Genomic DNA, 22,347 nt, shown 5'->3' on the forward strand with positions numbered 1-22,347 from the left:
TCTTTTTTTTTTCAAAATTTTCGCTCTTTTTCCATTTATATCGCAAAAAAAAAAATCGCAGAGGCAATCAAATACCATCAAAAGAAAGCTCTATTTGTGGGAAGAAAAGGACGCAAATTTCGTTTGGGTGCAATATTGCATGACCGCGCAATTACCAGTTAAAGCAGCGCAGTGCGAAATTGCAAAAAGACCTCTGGTCCTTAAGGTGTTTATTGGTCCGGAGCTGAAGTGGTTAAACAAAGTAACCACGATCCTGGTAGAGGGGACTCCTGCCTTTAAGGAAGGCCGAAGCAGTGGCTTGTTCCTTGTTTACCGTTGTGGGGTCAGCAATGCGATCAGTACTGGCATCCGCACTTGTGTCGCAGACACCTACTGAGTGGGTAAAAATTATCAAACCACAAATTGGAGGAGCAACAGGCTTCTCCTGTCTGCGTGGAACTAGAAGACCAGTTATTGCAAGGCCTTAAGTATGTTTGTGACATGGCCCTGGATACTCTCCCTCTTTTATCCAGGGCTGCAGTGTCAGCTGTGGTGCTGAGGTGCCTGATTTGGCTAAAAACGCTGGTCGGCCGACCAGGCATCTAAAAAAGCCTTTACCCTTCCTTGGCGAGCGGCTCTTTGGAGCCTCGTTGGATGACATTATTAAAAATGCCACAGGTGGTAAGAGTACACTACTCCCACAGGCCAGATAGGCTTAGGAGCCACGCCGTAGGCAAGGGCCCTCATTTTCCGCTCACAAATGGCTAAACGTCCCCAGCCCGACAGGACGACCTCTGAAGGACAAAAACGTCCCTGGAACCGCAAGCAAAAGTGCTACTGCATGAAGGTTTGCCCTCGCCCGCAACACGGGTGGGGGGGTCGCCTTCGGGGGTTTGCAGACCGGTGGGCCTCTCGGCTGTGACCAATGGGTCAGCGATCTGATTTCCTCTGCCTACAAGAGTTCCTCTCTTGGCCGCCAAACAGATTATTTCCCTCCAGCATACCGTACTCCCGGCTCGCTGGGGGGCCCTGATGGGGGCGGTAAGGGACCTGCTGAGTCGCGGGATGATAGTACCGGTTCCAGAAAGATTCCAGGGGTTCTACTCCAATCTGTTTGTAGTCCCCAAAAAGGAAGGGGTATGTCCAATCTTGGACCTAAAAGCCCTCAATTGCTTTGTAAAAGTACAGAGGTTCAGAATGGAATCAGTTTACTCAGTAGTCGTTGCACTCTATCAATGGGACTCCCTGGCGTCTTTGGACATTTTGGATGCGTACCTGCACATACCCATATGCCTTTGGGATCAGAAATTTCTGCGATTTGCAGTTGGGGAAGCCCACTACCAGTTTGTGGCTCTCCCCTTTGGCTTGGCATCAGCTCCCCAAGTCTTTACCAAGGTATTGGCTCCTGTTTTGGTGTTGCTGGGACAATGCGGGATCGCGATCGTAGGTTACCTAGAGAATCTCCTCCTGAGAGCATCTTCCGCTTCAGAATTAGAGGAGGATGTGGTGATCACCATGCAGACCCTACAGGAATGTGGGTGACTGTTGAACCTAAAAATGTTGGTGATTGTACCGACTCAACGCTTGGAGTACCTAGGCTTACTGCCGGACTCCATGGAAGTGAAAGTTTTCTCCCTTCAGACAAGCTGCAAACTCTGAGCCGCAGTAAACCTGCTGATGAACCGCACGTGGTTGTCTATATGCTTCTGCATGCGAGTCCTGGGGCTCATGGTGGCCTCCTTCGAGGCAGTACCGTATGCCCAGTTTCACACCAGAGTCTTGCAGAAGGAGATCTTGACGAAATGGGATAAACCTCCATTATCCCTGGATCGGCAGATTCAGGTGAGCCAGTTAGTCAGGGACTCCCTGCTCTGGTGGCAGAGGTCCCCGGCGCTTCGGTCCGGGGAGTCGTTCCTATCACTGCATTGGACAGTGATCACAACGGACGCCACCACCGGATGGGGTGGAGTAATGGGAGTTCAGTTGACCCAGGGCCTCTGGTCGGAGGAGGAGTCCAAGTTGCCGATCAATGCACTCGAGCTGCGAGCAATCAGGCTATGCTTCTCCACCATGGTCAATAAGATTTCGAGGGTGTCCGATCAGGATCCAGTCAGACAACGCCACGGCGGTGGCATATGTCAATTACCATTGAGGAACAAGAAGCTCGGCCGCCGCATGGGAGGTCGCTCACATTCTTCAGTGGGCAGAGCGACATGTTCCGGCCCTATCGGCCACTTACATCCCGGGACTGGAGAACTGGCAGGCGGACTATCTAAGTCGCCAGATGCTGGACCCAGGAGAATGGGCGTTGCCTCCGGAGGTGTTCAGGCTACTGTGCCTGTGATGGAGCACACCAGACATAGATCTTCTGTCCTCCCGTCTCAATCGGAAGGTGCTGAGATTCGTGTACAGGACAAGAGATCCTTGGGCAGGCGCGCCAGACGCGCTGGTGGCAGACGCCCCGTGGCAACTGCCATTACGAGAGGACCTGCTGTCTCAAGGTCCGTTTCTCCATCCTGCTTTACCATCGCTGCTTTTAGCATGGCTATTGAGAGCCAGGTGTTGAGGAACCGGGGTCTTTCGGCATCGGTGATTCCAACTTTGCTGAGAGCATGGAAATCTTATTTTTGGAAGATATAGCATCATACCACGTGTGAGGAGAAAGGATGGCCTCCACGCTCCTTTTCTATATCCAGGATCCTGCTGTTTCTATAGCAAGGAGTAGACCAGAAATTGGCTTTAGGCACCATTAAAGGACACATATCTGCTTTGGCTGTCTTTTTTTTGCGACCCCTGACGTCTCACTCTCTAGTGAACATTTTTGTTCAAGGGGTCCGACATGTAGTTCCTCCGGTGCATCCACCGTTACCCCCGTGGCATCTTGAAGCGGTTCTCCACCCTAAAGGGAAAGTTCCGCTAATCTTATCCCCCCCCCCCTCCGGTGCCACAATCGGCACCTTTCAGGGGGGAGGGGGGTGCAGTTACCTGGATAATCCAGGTATCTGCACCCACTTCCGGGCAGACCGCCGCAGACGCCCCGCCACACCCCCCCCCCCCCCCCCGTTGTGTTCTGGGAAACACACAGTTCCCAGGACACAGTGGGGGACCAGAAGAGACGCGCATGCACAGTAGGGAACTGGGCAGTGAAGCCGCGATACTTCACTTCCCGATTCCCTGACAGAGGATGGCGGCGGGGGCAGCAGCGAGACGAGCGATCGCTTGTCATCTCCTGCCAACATCGCTGGACCCTGGGACAGGTAAGTTTGATTTTATTAAAAGTCAGCAGCTGCAATATTAGTAGCTGCTGGCCTTTAATATTTTTTTTTTTTAGGTGCAGAACCACTTTAACCTGGTGTTATTGACGCTTCAGAAACCGCCATTTGAAAATATCAGAGATCCCTCTGTTGACTCTTTTTCAGAAAGTGGTCTTTCTAGTGGCCATTACATCGGCCAGGAGGGTTTCGGAACTGGTGGCCTTGTCTTGCAAGTCTCCCTATCTTGTTATCCACAAGGATAAGTTGGTGTTGCGTTCTTTTCTGCCAAAGGTGGTTTAGGCGTTCCACATCAATGAAGACATTGTGTTCCCATCTCTGTGTTCAAAACCGACACATCCTAAAGAGGGGGCCCTCCATTCCCTGGATATGGTCTGGGCTCTGAAGGTGTATTTGTTGGCTATGGCTCCCTTTCGGGAAGTCAGTCTCCTTGTTTGTTTCATGGCTTTGTTTCATGGCTGTTCCGAAAAATGGCATGGCGGTCTCATCGGCCACCATTTCCATGTGGATCAGACAGATTGTAGTACAGGCCTATGCCTTGAAGGGGCAAGTGCCCCCCTTTCCGGTCACGGCCCACTCCACCAGGGCAATTGGAACGTCTTGGGCCTTCTGACATCAAGCGTCAGTCTCACAAGTGTGTAAATCGGTGAATTGGTCATCTGTTCACACCTTTACAAGGCTGATGCCTGTTTTGGCCACAAAGTTTTACAGGAGGCCGTGTAATTTGCAATTGCACTTACATTTTTCTTGTTTTTTTGGTTAAAAACACAGTACTTTTTTAGTAAATTTACTGTTGCATTTGTTACCTCAAGTTTTGAGGCGGTTTGTGAGGTAGTGACTCCCAGATTGAGGAGCACTCTGTTTTTTTTGTGGGTAAAAGTTCTTTGCTGTTCCCACTCTGTTTTTTGTGGGTGAAGTTTTAAACTGGTCCCCACATGCCATTGTGGGTGAAGTTTTTATGCTGTGTCCCACCCCACGTTTTGGCACTGCTTGGGGACGTCCCAATGGTCTAAGAAAGGAGCTGTATCAGTCGGTGAACGTAAGAGACATTTTTTTTTTTTTGTACTCACCGTAAAATCCTTTTCTCTGTAGTTCACTGTCTGACACAGCACCTTCCCCTCCTATTTTTTTACGTTATACTGCTTGTTGACGTACTGAGGCTGCAGGAGGCAGGCTGGGGGGTTGTGACCAAGGGACCGCCCCTTGGGCGGAACTAGAAAGTTCTTGTTTTGTTATAACATGTTAACATGTTCTGCCTAGTCCTCTCCTGAAGGTGGCGTAACAATGGTCTAAGAAAGGAGCTGTGTCAGTTGGTGAACTATTAATTTTTATTAATTAACCACTTAAGGACCGCCTCACGCCATGTACGTCAGCAGAATGGCACGGCTGGGCACAAGCACATACCTGTACATTGCTTTTTAAGTGCCCAGCCGTGGGTCGGGAGTGCGCCGCCGCCGGAGCGCTCCCGACCCGTTCCTGTGCTCCGTGACCGTGGCTGTGGTACCAGCGGACCCGATCGCCACTGGCGTGCCGCGATCGGGTCACAGAGCTGAAGAACGAGGAGAGGTCTGTAAACAAACCTCTCCCCTTGCTTCCCTGTGTGGCTGTCACGGATCGTCTGTTCCCTTTTATAAGGAAGGACGATCAGTGACGTCACATTCCAGTCCACACCCCCTACAATAAAAAACACGTAACGTCATACATAACACCTACACTGCCTCCTAGTGGTTAACTCCTTCACTGCCAGTGTCATTTACACAGGAATCAGTGCATTTAAATAGCACTAATTGCTGTATAAATGACAATGGTTCCAAAAAAGTGTCATAAATGTCCGAAGTGTCCGCCATAATGTCGCAGTCACAATAAAAATCGCTTATCACCGCCATTACTAGTAAAAAAAATCTATATATTAATAAAAAAAATGTATTTTATACTTTGTAAATGCTATAACTTTTGCACAAACCAATCAATAATCGCTAATTGCGAATTTTTTTTTACCAAAAATATGTAGAACAATACGTATCGACCTAAACTGAGGAAAAAAATTGTTTTTTTTATATATTTTTGGGGGATATTTACTATAGCAAAAAGTAAAAAAATTTGCATTTTTTTCAAAATTGTTGCTCTATTTTTGTTTATAGCACAAAAAATGAAAACCGCAGAGGTGATCAAATACCACCAAAAGAAAGCTCTATGTGTGGGAAAAAAAGGGCGCCAATTTTGTTTGGGAGCCACTTTGCAGGACCGTGCAGTTGTCAGTTATAGCGTCACAGTGCCGAATCACAAAAAGGGGCTGGGTCCTTTGGCTGCAAATTGGTCCGGGGCTTAAGTGGTTAAGGTGTATTTTTTTCCCAATAAATTGCATTTGAAAGACCTCTTCCACTGATCCCACCCCCTCACCGCCATCCCTCTGCCACTGATCCCATCCATCCCTCTGCCCCTGATACCCCCCCCCCCGCACCATCATCCCTCTGTCACTGATCCCATCCCCCCCACCATCCCTCTGTCACTGATACCACCACCACCCCCCCCCCCCCCAACAATCCCACTGTCCCTGATCCCATCCATCCCACCCACCAGCTCAGCTATGAGGAAGGATTAGAGGAACCGAATCTATTCCCTCTTGAGAAGAGGAGATTAAGGGGGGATATGATCAACATGTACAAATACATAAGTGGTCCATATAGTGAACTTGGTGTTGAGTTATTACTTTAAGGTCATCACAGAGAACAAGGGGCACTCTTTACGTCTAGAAGAAAAAAAAATTAATCTCCAAATATGGAAAGGTTTCTTCACAGTAAGAGCTATGAAAATGTGGAATAGACTCCCTCCAGAGGTGGTTCTGGCAAGCTTAGTAGATTGCTTTAAAAAAGGCCTGGATTCCTTCCTAAATGTACATAATATAACTGGGTACTAACATTCATAGTTAAAGTTGATCCAGGCAAAATCCGATTGCCTCTCGGGGATCAGGAAGGAATTTTTGCCCCTGCTGTAGTAAATTGGATCATGCTTTGCTGGGTTTTTCACCTTCCTCTGGATCAACTGTGGGTGAAGGATTGTGTATATTGGATTGTATCTTTTCATACATTTTTTGGTTGAACTAGATAAACTTGTGTCTTTTTTCAACCTAACTATGCACCTATGTAACTGATCCCATCCCACCCCCACTCCTGATTGTATCCATCCCACTATCCCTCTGCCACTGATTCCATCCCCACCACCATCCCTCTGCCAATTGATCCCATCCCTCCCTCTGCCTGATCCCATCCCCCCCACCACCATCCTTCTGCCTGATCCCAGCCCCGCTCCACCATCCCTCTGTCACTATCACTTATATTTTGTGCATCTAGGACAGGAATGCATTTCAGGTCTTAAAACAATTTACTGAGCAGCCCAGAACTAGTTTGTGAGAGAGTCAATCTATTCCACATTTTCACAGCTCTTACGACAGAGAAGCCTTTCTGTTTTTCCTCTAGATGTAAAAAACGCCCCTACCTTCCCCAAATAGCGCAATATCCTAAGAGCAAATGAAAATGAAAAAAATTGAGTTCTTCTGACTGCTTGAATTTTTGGATAAAAACCATAGGTATTAATTCTGATGCATCGTGATGTATCGCAGAATCTAATAAAATATTTGACAGGATAATCGTAATATAATCAAATCGTGAGACCAGTAATGATCTGTACCCCCACTCCTACTTGGACAGTTTTTGGGTATGAAGCCCTCCTGTGGTACCCGCACCACATGGTCGAGCTGCCATTAATTTAGGCCGAGGTTTTGCGGCCTACTCCAGTGGGCTCTGTGATTGTCATTCTGACTGTGGGCATCCACTCTTCTCCACTGTCACTTGCACCTGCTCTGCCTGAGCAGTGGGCGGATATGCCATAGCCGATGCCCTTGCTCTGTTGGGGGATAGAGCTGGGATGGGTGGCTGATCAGGCATGCTGTGGTGCCCAACATGCTAACGGTGGGCACCAGTCCTTTTCTGCCTTTCCTGCCTTTCCTTGATGAAGTGCTCTGTACCAGTGCTGGAGTCAGCTCAGTTGCAGCCAGGTTCCCTTTTCCTGATGGGCGGAGCTGTGGTGGGCAGGCACCAGGGCAGACTGATATGCCTGCTGTTGTAACCAAAGGCAACCCCCCTTTTTGACTGCGGCTTTTTCCACCTGCGCTTCGGGTAGCTGTGTTGCAGCCTTGTCTCACTGGGGAATACAGTGGTAGACGGGGCCGGGCTAATGCTGGGGCAAAACTCCTGCGCCTACCTTTTCACCATGAGGAATTTCCACCTTTCTTTTTCCTGCTGCCACCTGTGCTTTGTATCTGAGCTGAGGGTGGCTTTATGCCCTTGTCTTATTGGGCAGATACTGCTGCCAATACACTCGACATCTGCCATTCTTGTCCCTCGTTTAGTGTATTAAGTCAGTGTAAACTAGGTTGACTAAGGCAACTATGATGCCAGTGGAGGAGTCCCCCTACTTTAAGGATTCTACAGACAGGAAGGCAGGCGCAGTCACTGTGTACTATTGCAGGCTCAGCTTTGCATCCTCTTTTTGGTCCTTTTATGCCACGTACTTATTGAGTGGCCTAAGCTCCTACGCTGAAGTTTAGGTAGGAGCAGGTGTCTCCAGCCTATGTAGATCTGAGGGACCATCTGGTTCAGGGCCTTAGGTACGTGTGGAAAGCATCCTTGGATGTAGTCCCATTGCTCTTCAAGCTCTCTGTCTAAGCGTTGACATTTCAGTGAGTGTTTGCTTTGAGCTTTGATCTGCAAACTAGATGTCTAAAAAGGCCTTGGCAGACATCCCCTTCCAAGATGAATGATTTTTTGGGCTGCCCTAAATTACATCTTTAAGTATCTCCTCGAGGGGGAGAGTATCTTTCTTCCACAGTCTAAAGAAGGGGAGGAGCCAGGTCCTTCCTTCCCTGCACACAAGAGGCCTTTTCATCTTTCTTGCTCCTTGGATAGAGGGTCCAATGCTTTCCGGGCTCTTGCAGGTGGCACAAAGTGGACCTGATCTCACAAGCCCACTGAGCCCGTGGGCAAGTCCTCTGAGTGCTGGCTTTCCTCCACCCGCTTTTTGTTTTGTTAGGGGATGTCTTTGATATTTTGCAGGCCCTTGGCCTTCCCTGTTCTCCGAGGGCCCATGAAATAAAGGTGTCCGAGATTGTTTTGTTACTACCTGCTAGAGAATTTGTTTTCTTATAATCTTATCTCTCTCTTTAGCTCGCCTGCTGGCCAGTCATAGGGCAGTGCAGGATCTGCTACTCCAGGGGGTGATTGCCTGGTTCCGGACTTGGAGAAGTTTTGGAAGTTTTACTCCAACCTGTTACGGTTTCAGAGAAGGAAGAAGTTTGTCACATCCTGGACCCCAAGGCCCTGAATTGCTTTGTGCAGAAGTTCAAGAAGCAATGCATCCCCCATAAAAATCAAGCATGCTTTTTAGGTTTTGTGGTTGTGAGCATGCATTACCTTTCCTTTGGCCTGGCCTCCCCCCTCTGCTTTTTGCCAAGGTGCTGGCCCCAGTCCGGGTGTTGCTGACTATGTGGGAGATTTCCGTGCTCAAATGATCTGGTCTCTTTTCTCCTCCATGCTGGGACTTGTTCTGCTCCAGTGGACAATGTGGTGATCTGGCTGCACGCTCTGCAGGACTTTGGTGGGGCCCTGAAGCCGAAGAAGTATATTTTACCTGAGTACCCAAGTCTGGTCCTTGACTCTGTGCAGGCCATAGTGTTCCTCCCACTTGACAAGCTCCAGTGACTAACTAAGCTTTCTAAAGCAGAAAAGGGGGTATATACCAGCCTAGACTGCCCATAGGCGGTGCTGAGTTCTTTTTCTGCCTAGTGTCCCACTCCAGTAGGCGGCACTATAACCCTACGGTCAACATTAGGACGCACTGTGTCTGTCAATGAACTCATAGAAAGACATTGTATGCATTAGTAAGTTTCATAGCATGGGCAGTAATGTCCAAACGTTCCTTACCTCCATTCCAGCGAAACTCCAGTTCCATAAATACTTTTTCTTTTGTCTTTGTTTTATCTTATGATGATTATTATTATTTTTATTATTATTATTATTATTATTATTATCATCTTCTTTTGACTTGCCATAATTGAAAATAAAATGAAAATTTAAAAGAATATATATTTTTCAGTCGCTGTTTTGATTGGAGCACCCCTGTCCATGCAGCAGCATTTTCCTGTAACCAGTGGATTATGAGCCAGCTTATTGATGTAGGAGGAGATTTACGACTCCATGATGAAAAGTCCAGAAGACCATATGACTGGGCCATCATGGCAGGAAGAGATCAACATGCTCAGGTTATTTTAACTAAATTCAATATGCCATACAGTATAATCTTTTACAATGTGCAATCAATTCTTATTTACTCATACCTTTGAATTCTGGTGTAAACTGGTGTAAAGAGGCACTGTTTAAAATTGTCTGTGGGAAAAAAAAAACACATTGTAATGTTTGAACATACAGTATATTATCTTAATTATACAGTACAGGATATAGGCTGGGTATTCATTGACCCTGGGTTATAAACTGCTACCTTCACATGGACACTTGCAAAGCTTTTGGACAGGTCCCCTTGGGCATACCACTATAATTCTAGCCCATTCTGTGAGACCTTTTTTTTTTGCTAGTGTCCTTAGGTAATGGACCTCTTCTCCCTTGTGGAGAAGTTTTTATCCTTAACTAGTTCCTATTTACTTCAAATTCTTCTATCCGGTCTTCAGCCGACTCAACACTGCATTCAACCTATTAGAATTGAAGCAGTGCATTCAGATCACTACAACCTCTGTAATACTTTAGGAACAGTACCTGGACCTCATGCTGCGGGAGCAGTGCTTATGTTGCCGGGCACTGGATCCTGCTTGGGCGCTCACCTTGCCTCTAAGGGCAACGCGTGTTATTTGTTGCAGGGTGCTTTACAGGTCCAGAGCCTTTGTTCATTCCTATGGTTCTCAGATGTTAGAGATCCCTCTGGAGACCACCATGACGTGTAAAGCTTGGAGCCATACAGGGACTAGCGATGTGTAAAGGTAAGACAGATTTGGCCTGTTTTCGGACTGTTACTATAGCCTTATAGTAGATACGAGACTTGGCATCTCGACAGTTTGCAGTACACTTACAGTATCTCACAAAAGTGAGTACACCCCTCACATTTTTGTAAATATTTTATTATATCTTTTTATGTGACAACACTGAAGAAATTACACTTTGCTACAATGTAAAGTGGTGAGTCTATAGCTAGTATAACAGTGTAAATTTGCTGTCCCCTCAAAATAACTCAACACACAGTCATTAAAGAGGAAGTAAACCCTGATGAGTTTACTTCCTCTTTCATTCCCTGCAAAGGCATCGCATAGTAGTCCATTATGTGTCACTTACCTGACACAGGAGCCAGCGATGTCACCTCTGTCCCTTGTAGTCCGGCGCATCCATCTTCTCGGTGGGGTCTCGCTTCTTCGTTGCTGTCTTTCGGCGAAGCCGCGATGACGTCACTCCCGCGCATGCGCACGGGAGCCGACATGCGTGGCATCTTCGCCGTTGGCGATGCCACGCTCAGTGCACCTGCACGCCGCTGTCTACGGCGCATGCGCCGTAGACAGCAGTGCCTGTCTTTCGGCAAATATTTCGTTTAGGAGATATTTCTTGGACCTACAGGTAAGCCTTAATCTAGGCTTACCTGTAGGTCAAAGTGTGTTGTAAGAGTTTACAACCACTTTAATGTCTAAACCACTGGCAACAAAAGTGGGTACACCCCTAAGTGAAAATGTCCAAATTGGGCCCAATTAGCCATTTTCCCTCCCCGGTGTCATGTGACTCGTTAGTGTTACAAGGTCTCAAGTGTGAATGGGGAGCAGGTTTGTTAAATTTGGTGTTATCGCTCTCTCTCTCTCTCATACTGGTCACTGGAAGTTCAACAAGGCACCTCGTGGCAAACAACTCTCTGAGCATCTGAAAAAAGAATTGTTGCTCTACATAAAGATGGCCTAGGCTATAAGAAGATTGCCAAGACCCTGAAACTAAACTGCAGCACGGTGGCCAAGAACATACAGTGGTTTAACAGGACAGCTTCCACTCAGAACAGTCCTCGCCATGGTCGACCAAAGTAGTTGAGTGCACGTGCTCAGCATCATATCCAGAGGTTGTCTTTGGGAAATAGATGTATGAGTTCTGTCAGCATTGCTGCAGAGGTTGAAGGGGTGGGGGTCAGCCTGTCAGTGTTCAGACCATACGCCGCACGCTGCATCAAATTTATCTGCATGGCTGTTGTCCCAGAAGGAAGCATCTTCTAAAGATGATGTGCAAGAAAGCCCGTAAACAGTTTGCTGAAGACAAGCAGACTAAGGACATGGATTACTGGAACCACGTTCTGTGGTCTGATGAGACCTAGATAAACATATTTGGTTCAGATGGTGTCAAGCGTGTGTGGCGTCAACCAGATGAGGAGTACAAAGACGTGTGTCTTGCCTACAGTCAAGCATGGTGGTGGGTGTGTCATAATCTGGGGCTGCATGAGTGCTGCCGGCACTGGTGAGCTACAGTTCATTGGGGGAATTATGAATGCCAACATGTACTGTGACATACTGGAGCAGAGCATGATCCCCTCCCTTTGGAGAATGGGCAGCAGAGCAGTATTCCAACATAACGACCCCAAGCATACCTCCAAGACGACCACTGCCTTGCTAAAGAAGCTGAGGGTAAAGGTGATGGACTGGCCAAGCACAGCTCCAGACCTAAACCCTATTGAGCATCTGTGGGGGATCTTCAAATGGAAGGTGGAGTGCACAAGATCTCTAACATCCACCAGCTCTGTGATGTCGTCATGGAGTGGAAGAGGACTCCAGTGGCAACCTGTGAAGCTCTGGTGAACTTCATGCCCGAGAGGGTTAGGGCAGTGTTGGAAAATAATGGTGGCCACACAAAATATTGACACTTTGGGACCAATTTGGACATTTTCACTTAGACAGGGGGCAGCAGGGCAGGGCAGAGCATGGGGGATCCATGGCAAAGTATAGAAGTCAGCAGGTCAGAGCACAGGGGATCAGGAGGGCACAATATGTGTGTGTGGAGGGTAGGAGGGCACACTACATGGTGAGCAGCAGGGCACATTATAGGGCACGACAGAGTAGCACGGGAAGTGGCTGTAAAACAGACACCTCCTCTCTTCTCGCCTGTCCGAGGTGAGGACAAATACAAGCACCTGGGGTGGATGGGGGGGGGAGGAGGGGCCGGCGAGTAGGAACGCATTACAAGGGGTCTGTTTACACTGCAGTCTAAGCAGGGGGCAGGGATTCTGGACCCGATCTACCCGTCAGCTAGCTGTGATTGACGGGGTGGCCACTGGCCCTTGGGCAGTGCCCAAAGTGCCTGATGGTCAACCCACCCCTGGTATAGAGTTATTTTGAGGGGAAAGCAAATTTACACTGTTATACAAGCTGTAAACTCACTACTTTACATTGTAGCAAAGTGTAATTTCTTTAGTGTTGTCACATGAAAACATATAATAAAATATTTACAAAAATGTGAGTGGTGTATACACTTTTGTGAGATACTGTATTAGTGACTTCTGAATAGTATTTTTATTTTTTTTAAAGACAGTTTTTATTGAGGAAAATGCATAGATGTACAGAAAAATTACAACATGCTGGAAAAAACATTACATAAACACAATCAGAGTTCTTGGCAGAAACAAAATCGAGCACTGAGCATTTGAACATACAAACTTTCGTAGGGTAGCTTGACTACCTTGGGTCACAACTTATCAGAGATAAGGAATTTCAGAATAGCTCTCACAAGGTAGAAGACGAGGGAGCCGAAAACAGAAAAGAAAGAAAAAGAAGATCAAAATGAGTTGGTATATTGTGGGGATGTAAAGGATCTCTATCCTCAAACTTAAAGCCAATTCGGTCTGGGGGTGAGGATGTGCGGGGTTCATTTGAGGATATGGCTATTTGAGCCTGGGTGAGCGCCTGCAGCCTGGAGGTTTGTTCATGAGATCGTGTGTACCAGCCCGTTTTTTTTTTTTTGGGGGGGGGGGGGTCCTTGGTGAAAGTCAGTGGACCACATCAGTAGATTGTACTTCCGGGGTTCTGTACTGCTGATATTTAATTGTATAGAGTGAGTCTACAGAGTGGGGGATGGGGTCAGGATGGGGAATGATTAGAAGGGGGAGGGGGGGGCGAGGGGATGGGGAGTGAGAGAGAAAAGGGGAAAGAGGAGGGGGGGGGGGAGGAGAAAGGGAAGAGAGAGAGAAAAAAAAAGGGGGGGGGTTTGAGCTTGCTGAGGATAGAGGGAGGGTTTCTCGGGGCATCCGGCGCTGTCGTCAGGTGTCATGAGGGTGTAAGAAATGGCAGGGCTCTTTCTCGGCGACCCCCCCCCCTCTCGGAGCATTCCAGTTGGTATGTTACTTAATGTGTCGTAAGCGTCTTTTTAATTCTTTACCCCACCTCGGGTTTATACTGGTATGTGCTGGTTATGACCAATAGGTAAGCATATGTATGGGTCATCATTTGTTTACCTCTGTGAATGCATTGGTTGTCTGGAAGTGTTTCCAGCAGGCCCATTTCATGTTGAATTTTGAAGGTGTGTCCCTGGAAATGTGGATCAGCTCCTTCATTTCTGCTATTTTATTTATTCTGGTGAACCATTCTTTAATTGATGGTGTTCTGGGGGAGCCCCAGTGAATGGGGATACATTGCTTAGCTGCATTGATCATGTGCATTGCCAATGAGCCATGGTAAACATTTCTCGGTAGAGGTGAGAGGTGGAGAAGGTATTGAGATGGGGTAGGATCTATATTGTATGTGGTAATGATTGTGATGATTCTGCATACTTCTCTCCAATACCCTTGCAGTGGGATACAGGACCACCAAATGTGTAGTAGCGTCCCCCTATCCTGATGGCACCTCCAACAAGTATCTGCAGTGCTCGGAGTGATTTTGTGTAGGAGAGTTGGAGTACGGTACCACGTTGATTGTATTTTGTAGCCATTCTCTTGAGTGTTCATGTTCAGTGAGCCCTTATGGATAGTATGGAAGATGGATTCCCATTGTTCGTCACTGATTGCGAGGGATAAGTCTTCTTCCCAACGCTTGCAAGCTTTAATGGAGCTGGGACGTTCTTCGTCAAAGAGTAGGTTATGGGTGAGTGCTATGAGGTGTCTTTGGGGGTCTGATTGTGTACCCAACTTCTCAAATGGGATTAGCGGTCTGGAGCATCGAGAGTCTCTGTCCAGCGATCTCAGGTAGTGGGCGATTAACAAGTAAGTCCAGGGAGGGATGGGAGGTCTATCTGTGTTGCTTGCCAATTTCAAGGCTGGCATGATGTTTGCCTCTCTAATAGAAGTTGTAGGCTCTTAGCTTATCCTGTGTCCAACTGTCTGACAGGAATTCGGGGGACATGCTGGGTGGAAAGTCCGGGTTACATTTAATTGGGGTCAGAGTATGAGAGCAGATCTGTTTGAAACATCTTAGGGTTGGGCTTATGAGGGGGTGTTGGGCGGCGGCGTTCAGGGTGTGAGTTGATTGTGTCCAGGGCATGGATGCTAGTGAGAGAGGAGAGAAGGATGCTTCTAAGGAGACCCAATCTTTATAAGGACTGTGGACATTCCAGTCCACAATTCTGGTAAGATGGACAGCTCTATAATAATTGAGTATATCTGGGAAGCCAAGGCCTCCTAAGTGTTTAGGATGTGCGAGGGTCTTAAGGCCGATTCTAGGTTTCCGGCTACCCCAGAGAAACCTGGAGCAGATACCATTGTATGTTTTGAAAAAGGTTTGGGGAACCTGTATAGGGACAGTTTGAAGAATGTACAATAAGCGTGGTAGGACATTCATCTTCAGGACCGCAATTCTGCCAAACCAAGAGAAAGTTTGTTTGTTCCATTTCTCAAGGTCGGCATTTAAGTTGTGTAGGATGGGGAGATAATTCCTGGAGTACAGATCAGTAATCTTCCGAGGGATTTGGGTGCCCAGGTAAGTAATGGAGTCGTTTTTCCAACGCACCGGGAAATTAGTTTTGCATTGTTTTTGGATTTCTTCTGGAAGGGAAACATTAAGGGCATACGATTTTGAAAAGTTTATTTTGAGATTGGATATGGCTTGAAATCGTTGGAATTCCGACAGAATAATTGGGATGGTGGTAATGGGTTTTGTAAGGAACATCAGTATATCATCGGCGAACACATATTTGAATTCCCGTATTGGGGATTTGACACCCTTGATGTCTCCGTTTAAGGTGATCGTCTGTAGAAAGGGCTTTAAGGTTAGAATAAATAGGATCGGGGAGAGGGGGCAACCCTGCCTTGTTCCATTTTTAATGGAGAAGGCGTTTGACAGAGTACGGTTAGCTCTCACCCTCGCAGTTGGGTTAGAGTATAGGGACATGATCATGTTCGTCATGTGATGGCCAAGGCCTAAATTCGTTAGCACCATTTCCATGAATAGTATTAATTTTTATGTTAAAACTACCAGGAACTGGGCATGTGTTTGACTTTATTTACTACTGAGTGTTTAAACTTTTGAATTTGGTAAAAATTTGACCATTCAGAGCTTAGTCTCAGGTGATGACTGTTCAGGCCGCACTATTACCACCACTTTCACCCAGAACCCTTAAAATGGACTCGGGCACTTCTTGTTATAAAGACTTCACTACAGGATGTGGATACCTGGGTTGCTGTGTATCCTTCTTCAGACATGCTTACCCCATTTCAGCACCCTAGTCCATGAGTACCCCACTGGGGAATACCATCACTGATCTCAATGGTGGAAACCAAGTGCAGGGGAACTGCAGCAAAAAAGCTCAGGCAAACATTTGCTATGCTGATGGGTTGTGAAGCGCTGAAATCATTGAGTGATGTTGCTTCTCTGGCATGGGAGCAGGACCCTAGTTTACAACTGTCTCTGCGTCCGATTCTAGCACTCCCTGTCCAGATTCCAAAAGCACCACGTTTCTTCTTCACCTCCACCTTCTCTACCTGAGTCAGAAAAGGAAGAGGTGGACATGGTAAACTTTGAAGAAGACCCAGAGGCAGCATTAGAGGGGGCCACAGAAGATTTTTCACCCCCATTCTCCCATACACCTGATGTCATGACTTCTCGCAATCTTGCCAATGTAGATATACTTACTTCTTCTATGTGCAAAAGCCTCAGCATCAAGACTTGATTCTCCTTGATCTCACCATGCATTTCTCAGTACTAAGACTTGCAAAGTCTAAAAAGACATTTATCATTCATGAATAAATAGAGCGGGCAATTTAGAATGAATGGGTTTCTCCTGAAAAAGTTTTCACCCCTCCGAGAATCATTGTTGAGCTATATCTAGTGGAAAAACAATTCAGTAATACATGGGCTGTTCTGGTTATGGACCCTGACATTTCAGTCACGAATAAACTATAGGACTATAAAAGATGTCTCTACATTTAAGCATTCTGCAGAGAATTTGAGCACTTGTAGTGCAAAGTTTGCAAGATTTGCCTTTAGTAAATAAACCCCCGTGTGTATTGCAGGCACTGGTGCTGCTCCAGGAATAATGAGGTGTACTTTGGGGAATATAAGGTAACCTGTAAAAGGGGAGAAAAGAGATGGGTAAACCACATACTTTTGTATGTGCACAACATTTTTAGTGCTGGAAGAACAGTGCTAGCTGTACCATCCAGAATATGCAAATTTCATAGTAATTTGAAGGAAACTCACAGATAACACACTGACCCAGAGTAAGTTTTTTTGCACTTAAGAATTTGTAAAGATGTCTGTGTCTGGACTACTGCTTTAAATCACCCCAGGCATGTATGCTTAATGTCACCCATCCTGCCAACAATGCAAAAAAGATGTGACACTAGTATATGAGCTTCCTGGATGTATGCATTGGCTGCCAGCACTGATTAGATGCTGGTCAGTTGCTGGTTTTCCAGCATGCCTGTCTGACAGAAGCTGGACACATGGGCCACACTGACTGCTTTCGGATGATTTTTGGCCCGTGTGTACCCAGCCTTAAATTGTTAACTCCTTGAGGGCAGGGACTGCGGTATAGCATGTAAATTGCCGTGTAAATTGATGGTACTTTATAAAATCCTGTAATAAACAAATGGCATAGCTGGCTGTAGTTAGGACTTTAAGCTGATTATCTTTTACATCAATTGGGATTTTCAATTGAATAAATAATGTTTTAAAAATACTTTTCAAAAGTAATAGGTTTATTTTAGAAAGTTATATTTTCTTTGTTTTTATTATTTCAGATGCTGGAGTTTATTGACCAATGCTCTGCACATATGCATGTTTTGATCCATGGCTTTAATTGCAAAGCCAAAAATATTGTTTCATCACAAGAACTCATAAATAGTTCATCTCTGATAGAACTTCTTTCACCAAGGTGCGCATTTTAATATCTGACTCTTTTTTTATTTTAGAAGTATTTTCTTTTATATTGATTGTTTGTATAGAATTCTAAATTCTGTATTATTTTATACATAACCTTTTTTAAAGGGATAGTTCACTTTTACCAAAGACTGCCTATGCATATAAAGGGCGTCTGTAAATAAAAAAACGGCAACTTAGATTGAAGTTGAATAATGCCCTTGCTTTATGTGTAGGACATTTATGTACCTCTTCAATCCTGACTGGAAAATTCTCAGGATGTTGCTAAGGATATTACTAAGAGAGGCCCAGCTGTTAGTTCCCCTTCACCATCACAGGAGCAAACCTCCACACATGCACTTCCTCCTCCCTAATGCAGTAGCTCTGAGTTCAGTATTTGAGAGTTCACTCCTGTGTTGGTGAACAGGTAACAGCTAGGCTTCTCTTAGCAATGCCCAGTCAGGCTTCAGGATATATACAGTAAATGGCCCACACATACAGTGGTGTGAAAAAGTGTTTGCCCCCTTCCTCATTTCCTGTTCCTTTGCATGTTTGTCACACTTAAGTGTTTCGGAACATCAAACCAATTTAAACAATAGTCAAGGACAACACAAGTAAACACAAAATGCAATTTGTAAATTAAGGTGTTTATTATTAAAGGTGAAAAAAAATCCAAACCATCATGGCCCTGTGTGAAAAAGTGATTGCCCCCCTTGTTAAAACATACTATAACTGTGGTTGTCCATACCTGAGTTCAATTTCTCTAGCCACACCCAGGCCTGATTATTGCCACACCTGTTCACAATCAAGGCATCACTTAAATAGGAGCTGCTTGACACAGTAAGGTCCACCAGAAGATCCTTAAAAGCTACACATCATGCCGAGACCCAAAGAAATTCAGGAACAATTGAGAAAGAAAGTAATTGAGATCTATCAGTCTGGAAAGGGTTATAAAGCCATTTCCAAAGCTTTGGGAATCCAGCGAACCACAGTGAGAGCCATTATCCACAAATGGCGAAGACATGGAACAGTGGTGAACCTTCCCAGGAGTGGCCGGCCGCCCAAAATTACCCCAAGAGCGCAGCGACGACTCATCCAAGAGGTCACAAAAGACCCCACAACAACGTCCAAGGAACTGCAGGCCTCACTTGCCTCAGTTAAGGTCAGCGTTCATGCCTCCACCATCAGGAAAAGACTGGGCAAAAATGGCCTGCATGGCAGAGTTCCAAGGAGAAAACCACTGCTGAGCAAAAAGAACATCAAAGCTCGTCTCAATTTCTCCACAACACATCTTGATGATCCCCAAGACTTTTGGGACAACATTTTGTGGACCGATGAGACAAAAGTGGAACTCTTTGGAAGGTGTGTGTCCAAGTATATCTGGCGTAGAAGGAACACTGCATTTCATAAAAAGAACATTATACCAACAGTAAAATATGGTGGTGGTAGTGTGATGGTCTGGGGCTGTTTTGCTGCTTCAGGACCTAGAAGACTTGCCGTGATAAAAGGAACTATGAATTCTGCTGTCTACCAAGAGATCCTGAAGGAGAATATCCGACCATCTGTTTGTGTACTCAAGCTGAAACAAACTTGGGTTCTGCAGCAGGACAATGATCCTAAACACACCAGCAAGTCCACCACCACCGAATGGCTGAAGAAAAACAAAATGAAGACTTTGGAGTGGCCTAGCCAAAGTCCTGACCTGAATCCTATTGAGATGTTGTGGTATGACCTTAAAAAGGCCGTTCATGCTCGAAAACCCTCTAATGTAACTGAATTAGGACAATTCTGCAAAGATGAGTGGGCCAAAATTCCTCCAGGACGCTGTAAAAGCCTCATTGCACGTTATCGCAAACGCTTGGTTGCAGTTGTTGCTGCTAAGGGTGGCCCAACCAGTTATTAGGTTTAGGGGGCAATCACTTTTTCACACAGGGCCATGATGGTTTGGATTTTTTTTCACCTTTAATAATAAACACTAGAGGTCGACCGATATGGGTTTTTCTCTGGCCGATATTTAGAAATCATGGAGGCCGATAGCTGATATATGATGCCGATTTTTTAGGGCCGATATGTTAGGCCGATTTTATTTTATTTATTTATTTTTTCCTTTTTTATTATTTTTTATTTTTTTTTAATCCCCCTTGATCTAACACACCTTTCCCACTGGGGCCTTTTTCAGGCGCTTTCGGGCTAAAAATAGCGCCTGTAAAGTGCCTGCAAAATGGCTCCCCTGCAGTCTGTGTGAAAGACAGAGTGCTTTCACACTGAGGCGATGCTCTGGCAGGATCTTAAAAAAAAAAAGTCCTGCAAGCAGCATGTTTGGAGTGGTGTATACCGCTCCTCCACCACTCCTGCCTATTGATATGAATGGGCACCACTGCTGAAGCGCATGCAATGCGATTTGGCAGCAGTGCTTCATGGGCGCATTTAACCTCTTCCTTGGCCACTAGCTGGGTTATATGTGCCCCACTAGCAGCCAAATAGCACCGCTAAAATTATGGTAAAGAGCCGCTAAAACGTGCGTTTTACCATCAACGCCTGCCCCGCTCCAGTGTGAAAGCAGCCTTCATAAGTGATACAGAAAATATCTTACATTTAAACATTTATTAAACAAAACAAACCTCCAATCAGTTTACTTGTATGTATGATTTAGATTAAAAAAAAAACTTTACTGTTTTTATTTTATTTTTATTTTTTTAAATAGTGTATTTTTTCCCAAAAAAATGCATTTGAAAGACCTCTGTGCAAATGCCGTGTGACATAAAATATTGCAACAACCGCTATTTTATTCCCTAGGATCTCTGCTAAAAAAATATATATAATTTTTGGGGGGGTCTAAGTGATTTTCTGGCAGAAAATACAGGATTTTTACTTGTAAGCAACAAGTGTCAGAAAAGATTTAGGGCCGGTTCACACTGCAGGCGATGCGAGGCGACACCGACTTGCCTCGCCGCGACCTCAGCGGCAACTTGCAGGTGACTTCTGTATAGAAGTCAATGCAAGTCGCCCCGAGGTCGCCCGAAAGTAGTTCAGGAACCTTTTTCCTGAGTCGGAGCGACTCGAGTCGCTCCTCTCAGAACGGTTCCATTGTACAGAACGGGGGCGACTTGTCAGATCGAGGCGAGGCAAGTCGTGTCGCCTCGCATCGCCCGCAGTGTGAACCGGCTCTTAGTCTTTAAATGGTTAAACTGAGAACTTCTACACACTGAGATGACTTCATTCATTTAAGTGTAAACATTGTATCATTTTGTTCTTTTCTTGGCAGCCTGCCCAGAGAGGAGGAAGACGTTTCTATGGCAACTTACACTGACTTCTATGACAGAAGTCATTTCAAAGTCCCGCTGTAGTTCTAAATCTGCTTTTTATCAGCACAATCGGCCGATGCCGATTATTAAAAAAACGGCAAATATCGGCCGATATATCGGTCGACCTCTAATAAACACCTTCATTTACAAATTGCATTTTGTGTTTACTTGTGTTATCCTTGACTATTGTTTAAATTGGTTTGATGTTCCGAAACACTTAAGTGTGACAAACATGCAAAGGAACAGGAAATGAGGGCAAACACTTTTTCACACCACTGTACATTAAGGGCATTATTCAAATTAAATTAAAGTTGCGCAGCCTTTTTTTATGTATAGATGTTTTTATTCCACTTAGGCAGTTTTTTGGGGGTAAAGGTATACTATACTAAGGCTGCTTTCACACTGGGGCGGTATTCAGGCGTTACAGCGCTAAAAATAGCGCCTGTGTAACGCCTGAAAAAAACCGGCCCCTTTAACTCCAGTGTGAAAGCCGGAGGGCTTTCACACTGGAGCGATGCGCTGGCAGGACGGTGAAAAAAGTCCTGCCAGCCGCATCTTTGCAGCGGTGAAGGAGCGGTGTATTCACCGCTCCTATACCGCTGCTACCCATTGAAATCAATGGGACACCGCGGCAATACCGCCGGCAAAGCGCCGCTGCAGCGGCGCTTTGCGGGCGGGTTTAACCCCTTTTCGGCCGCTAGCGGGGGTTAAAACCACCCCGCTAGCGCCCGCGCACCGCCGCTAAAACGACGGTAAAGCGCCGCTAAAAATAGCGGCGCTTTACCGCCGACGCTGCTCTCGCCCCAGTGTGAAAGCAGCCTAAGTGTAGCTCTACTACTCTCATTTTAATAAAGTAATCTTTCACATTTTAGTTTTTGTGCTTTCAGTTAGAGTAATGTCATTAGTTTCTAGTTAAAGCCAAATTCCAAGTATGCTGTTTTTAGCATAGTTACATTGGTCCAGCTTGGACCAATGTAAGTATGTATGTGCCATACCTGGCTAATCCCTATGGAAGCGGAGAGTCACTGAAATAGCCACAACTAACGCAGTGATCTGTACTGTCTTCCAGGTGCTGTGCTGTGTGGCTGCCCTGCTGCATAGTAAACACAAGGGACTGCTCGCTTGGCACAGGTGCCATTTAGAGAATTCTTTACATTTTTCTCAATTAATGCAAGCCATTCTCTGATTTAACAAGATGGAGATTGTGAATGTCTCCACCCTGCCTTTTTACCTCATTCAGCAACCTTCACCCATATCTATTGTGGAGGGAAGCTATGACAAAAGCTCTAGCAAGCATTTGCCAAAGGCCTGCACAATACTCAGTGGCGATGCTTGCCTTGCACCAGATCAAGACCTGATTTGAATCTCAAACTCAGCACCTGATTCTAGCTCTATAACAGGCACACAACAAGCAGCATACCTGACT

General features: G+C 45.9%; 1 protein-coding gene across 2 annotated transcripts in view; it reads left to right on the top strand.

Moving 5' to 3' along the window:
• TEX14 (testis expressed 14, intercellular bridge forming factor) overlaps positions 1-22,347 on the top strand; it is a 758,047-nt gene that overhangs the window by 260,869 nt on the left and 474,831 nt on the right. For both annotated transcript variants that reach the window (XM_077482232.1, XM_077482233.1), the window contains exons 4-5: positions 9,402-9,567; positions 17,499-17,632. In XM_077482232.1, coding sequence (XP_077338358.1) covers positions 9,402-9,567; positions 17,499-17,632 — 300 coding nt within the window. The remainder of the gene's footprint in view (positions 1-9,401; positions 9,568-17,498; positions 17,633-22,347) is intronic.

Source organism: Lithobates pipiens, unplaced genomic scaffold, assembly GCF_037356315.1.
Source record: "Lithobates pipiens isolate NorthernLeopardFrog02 unplaced genomic scaffold, aLitPip1_a1.2 Scaffold_16, whole genome shotgun sequence".
Taxonomy (NCBI): domain Eukaryota; kingdom Metazoa; phylum Chordata; class Amphibia; order Anura; family Ranidae; genus Lithobates; species Lithobates pipiens.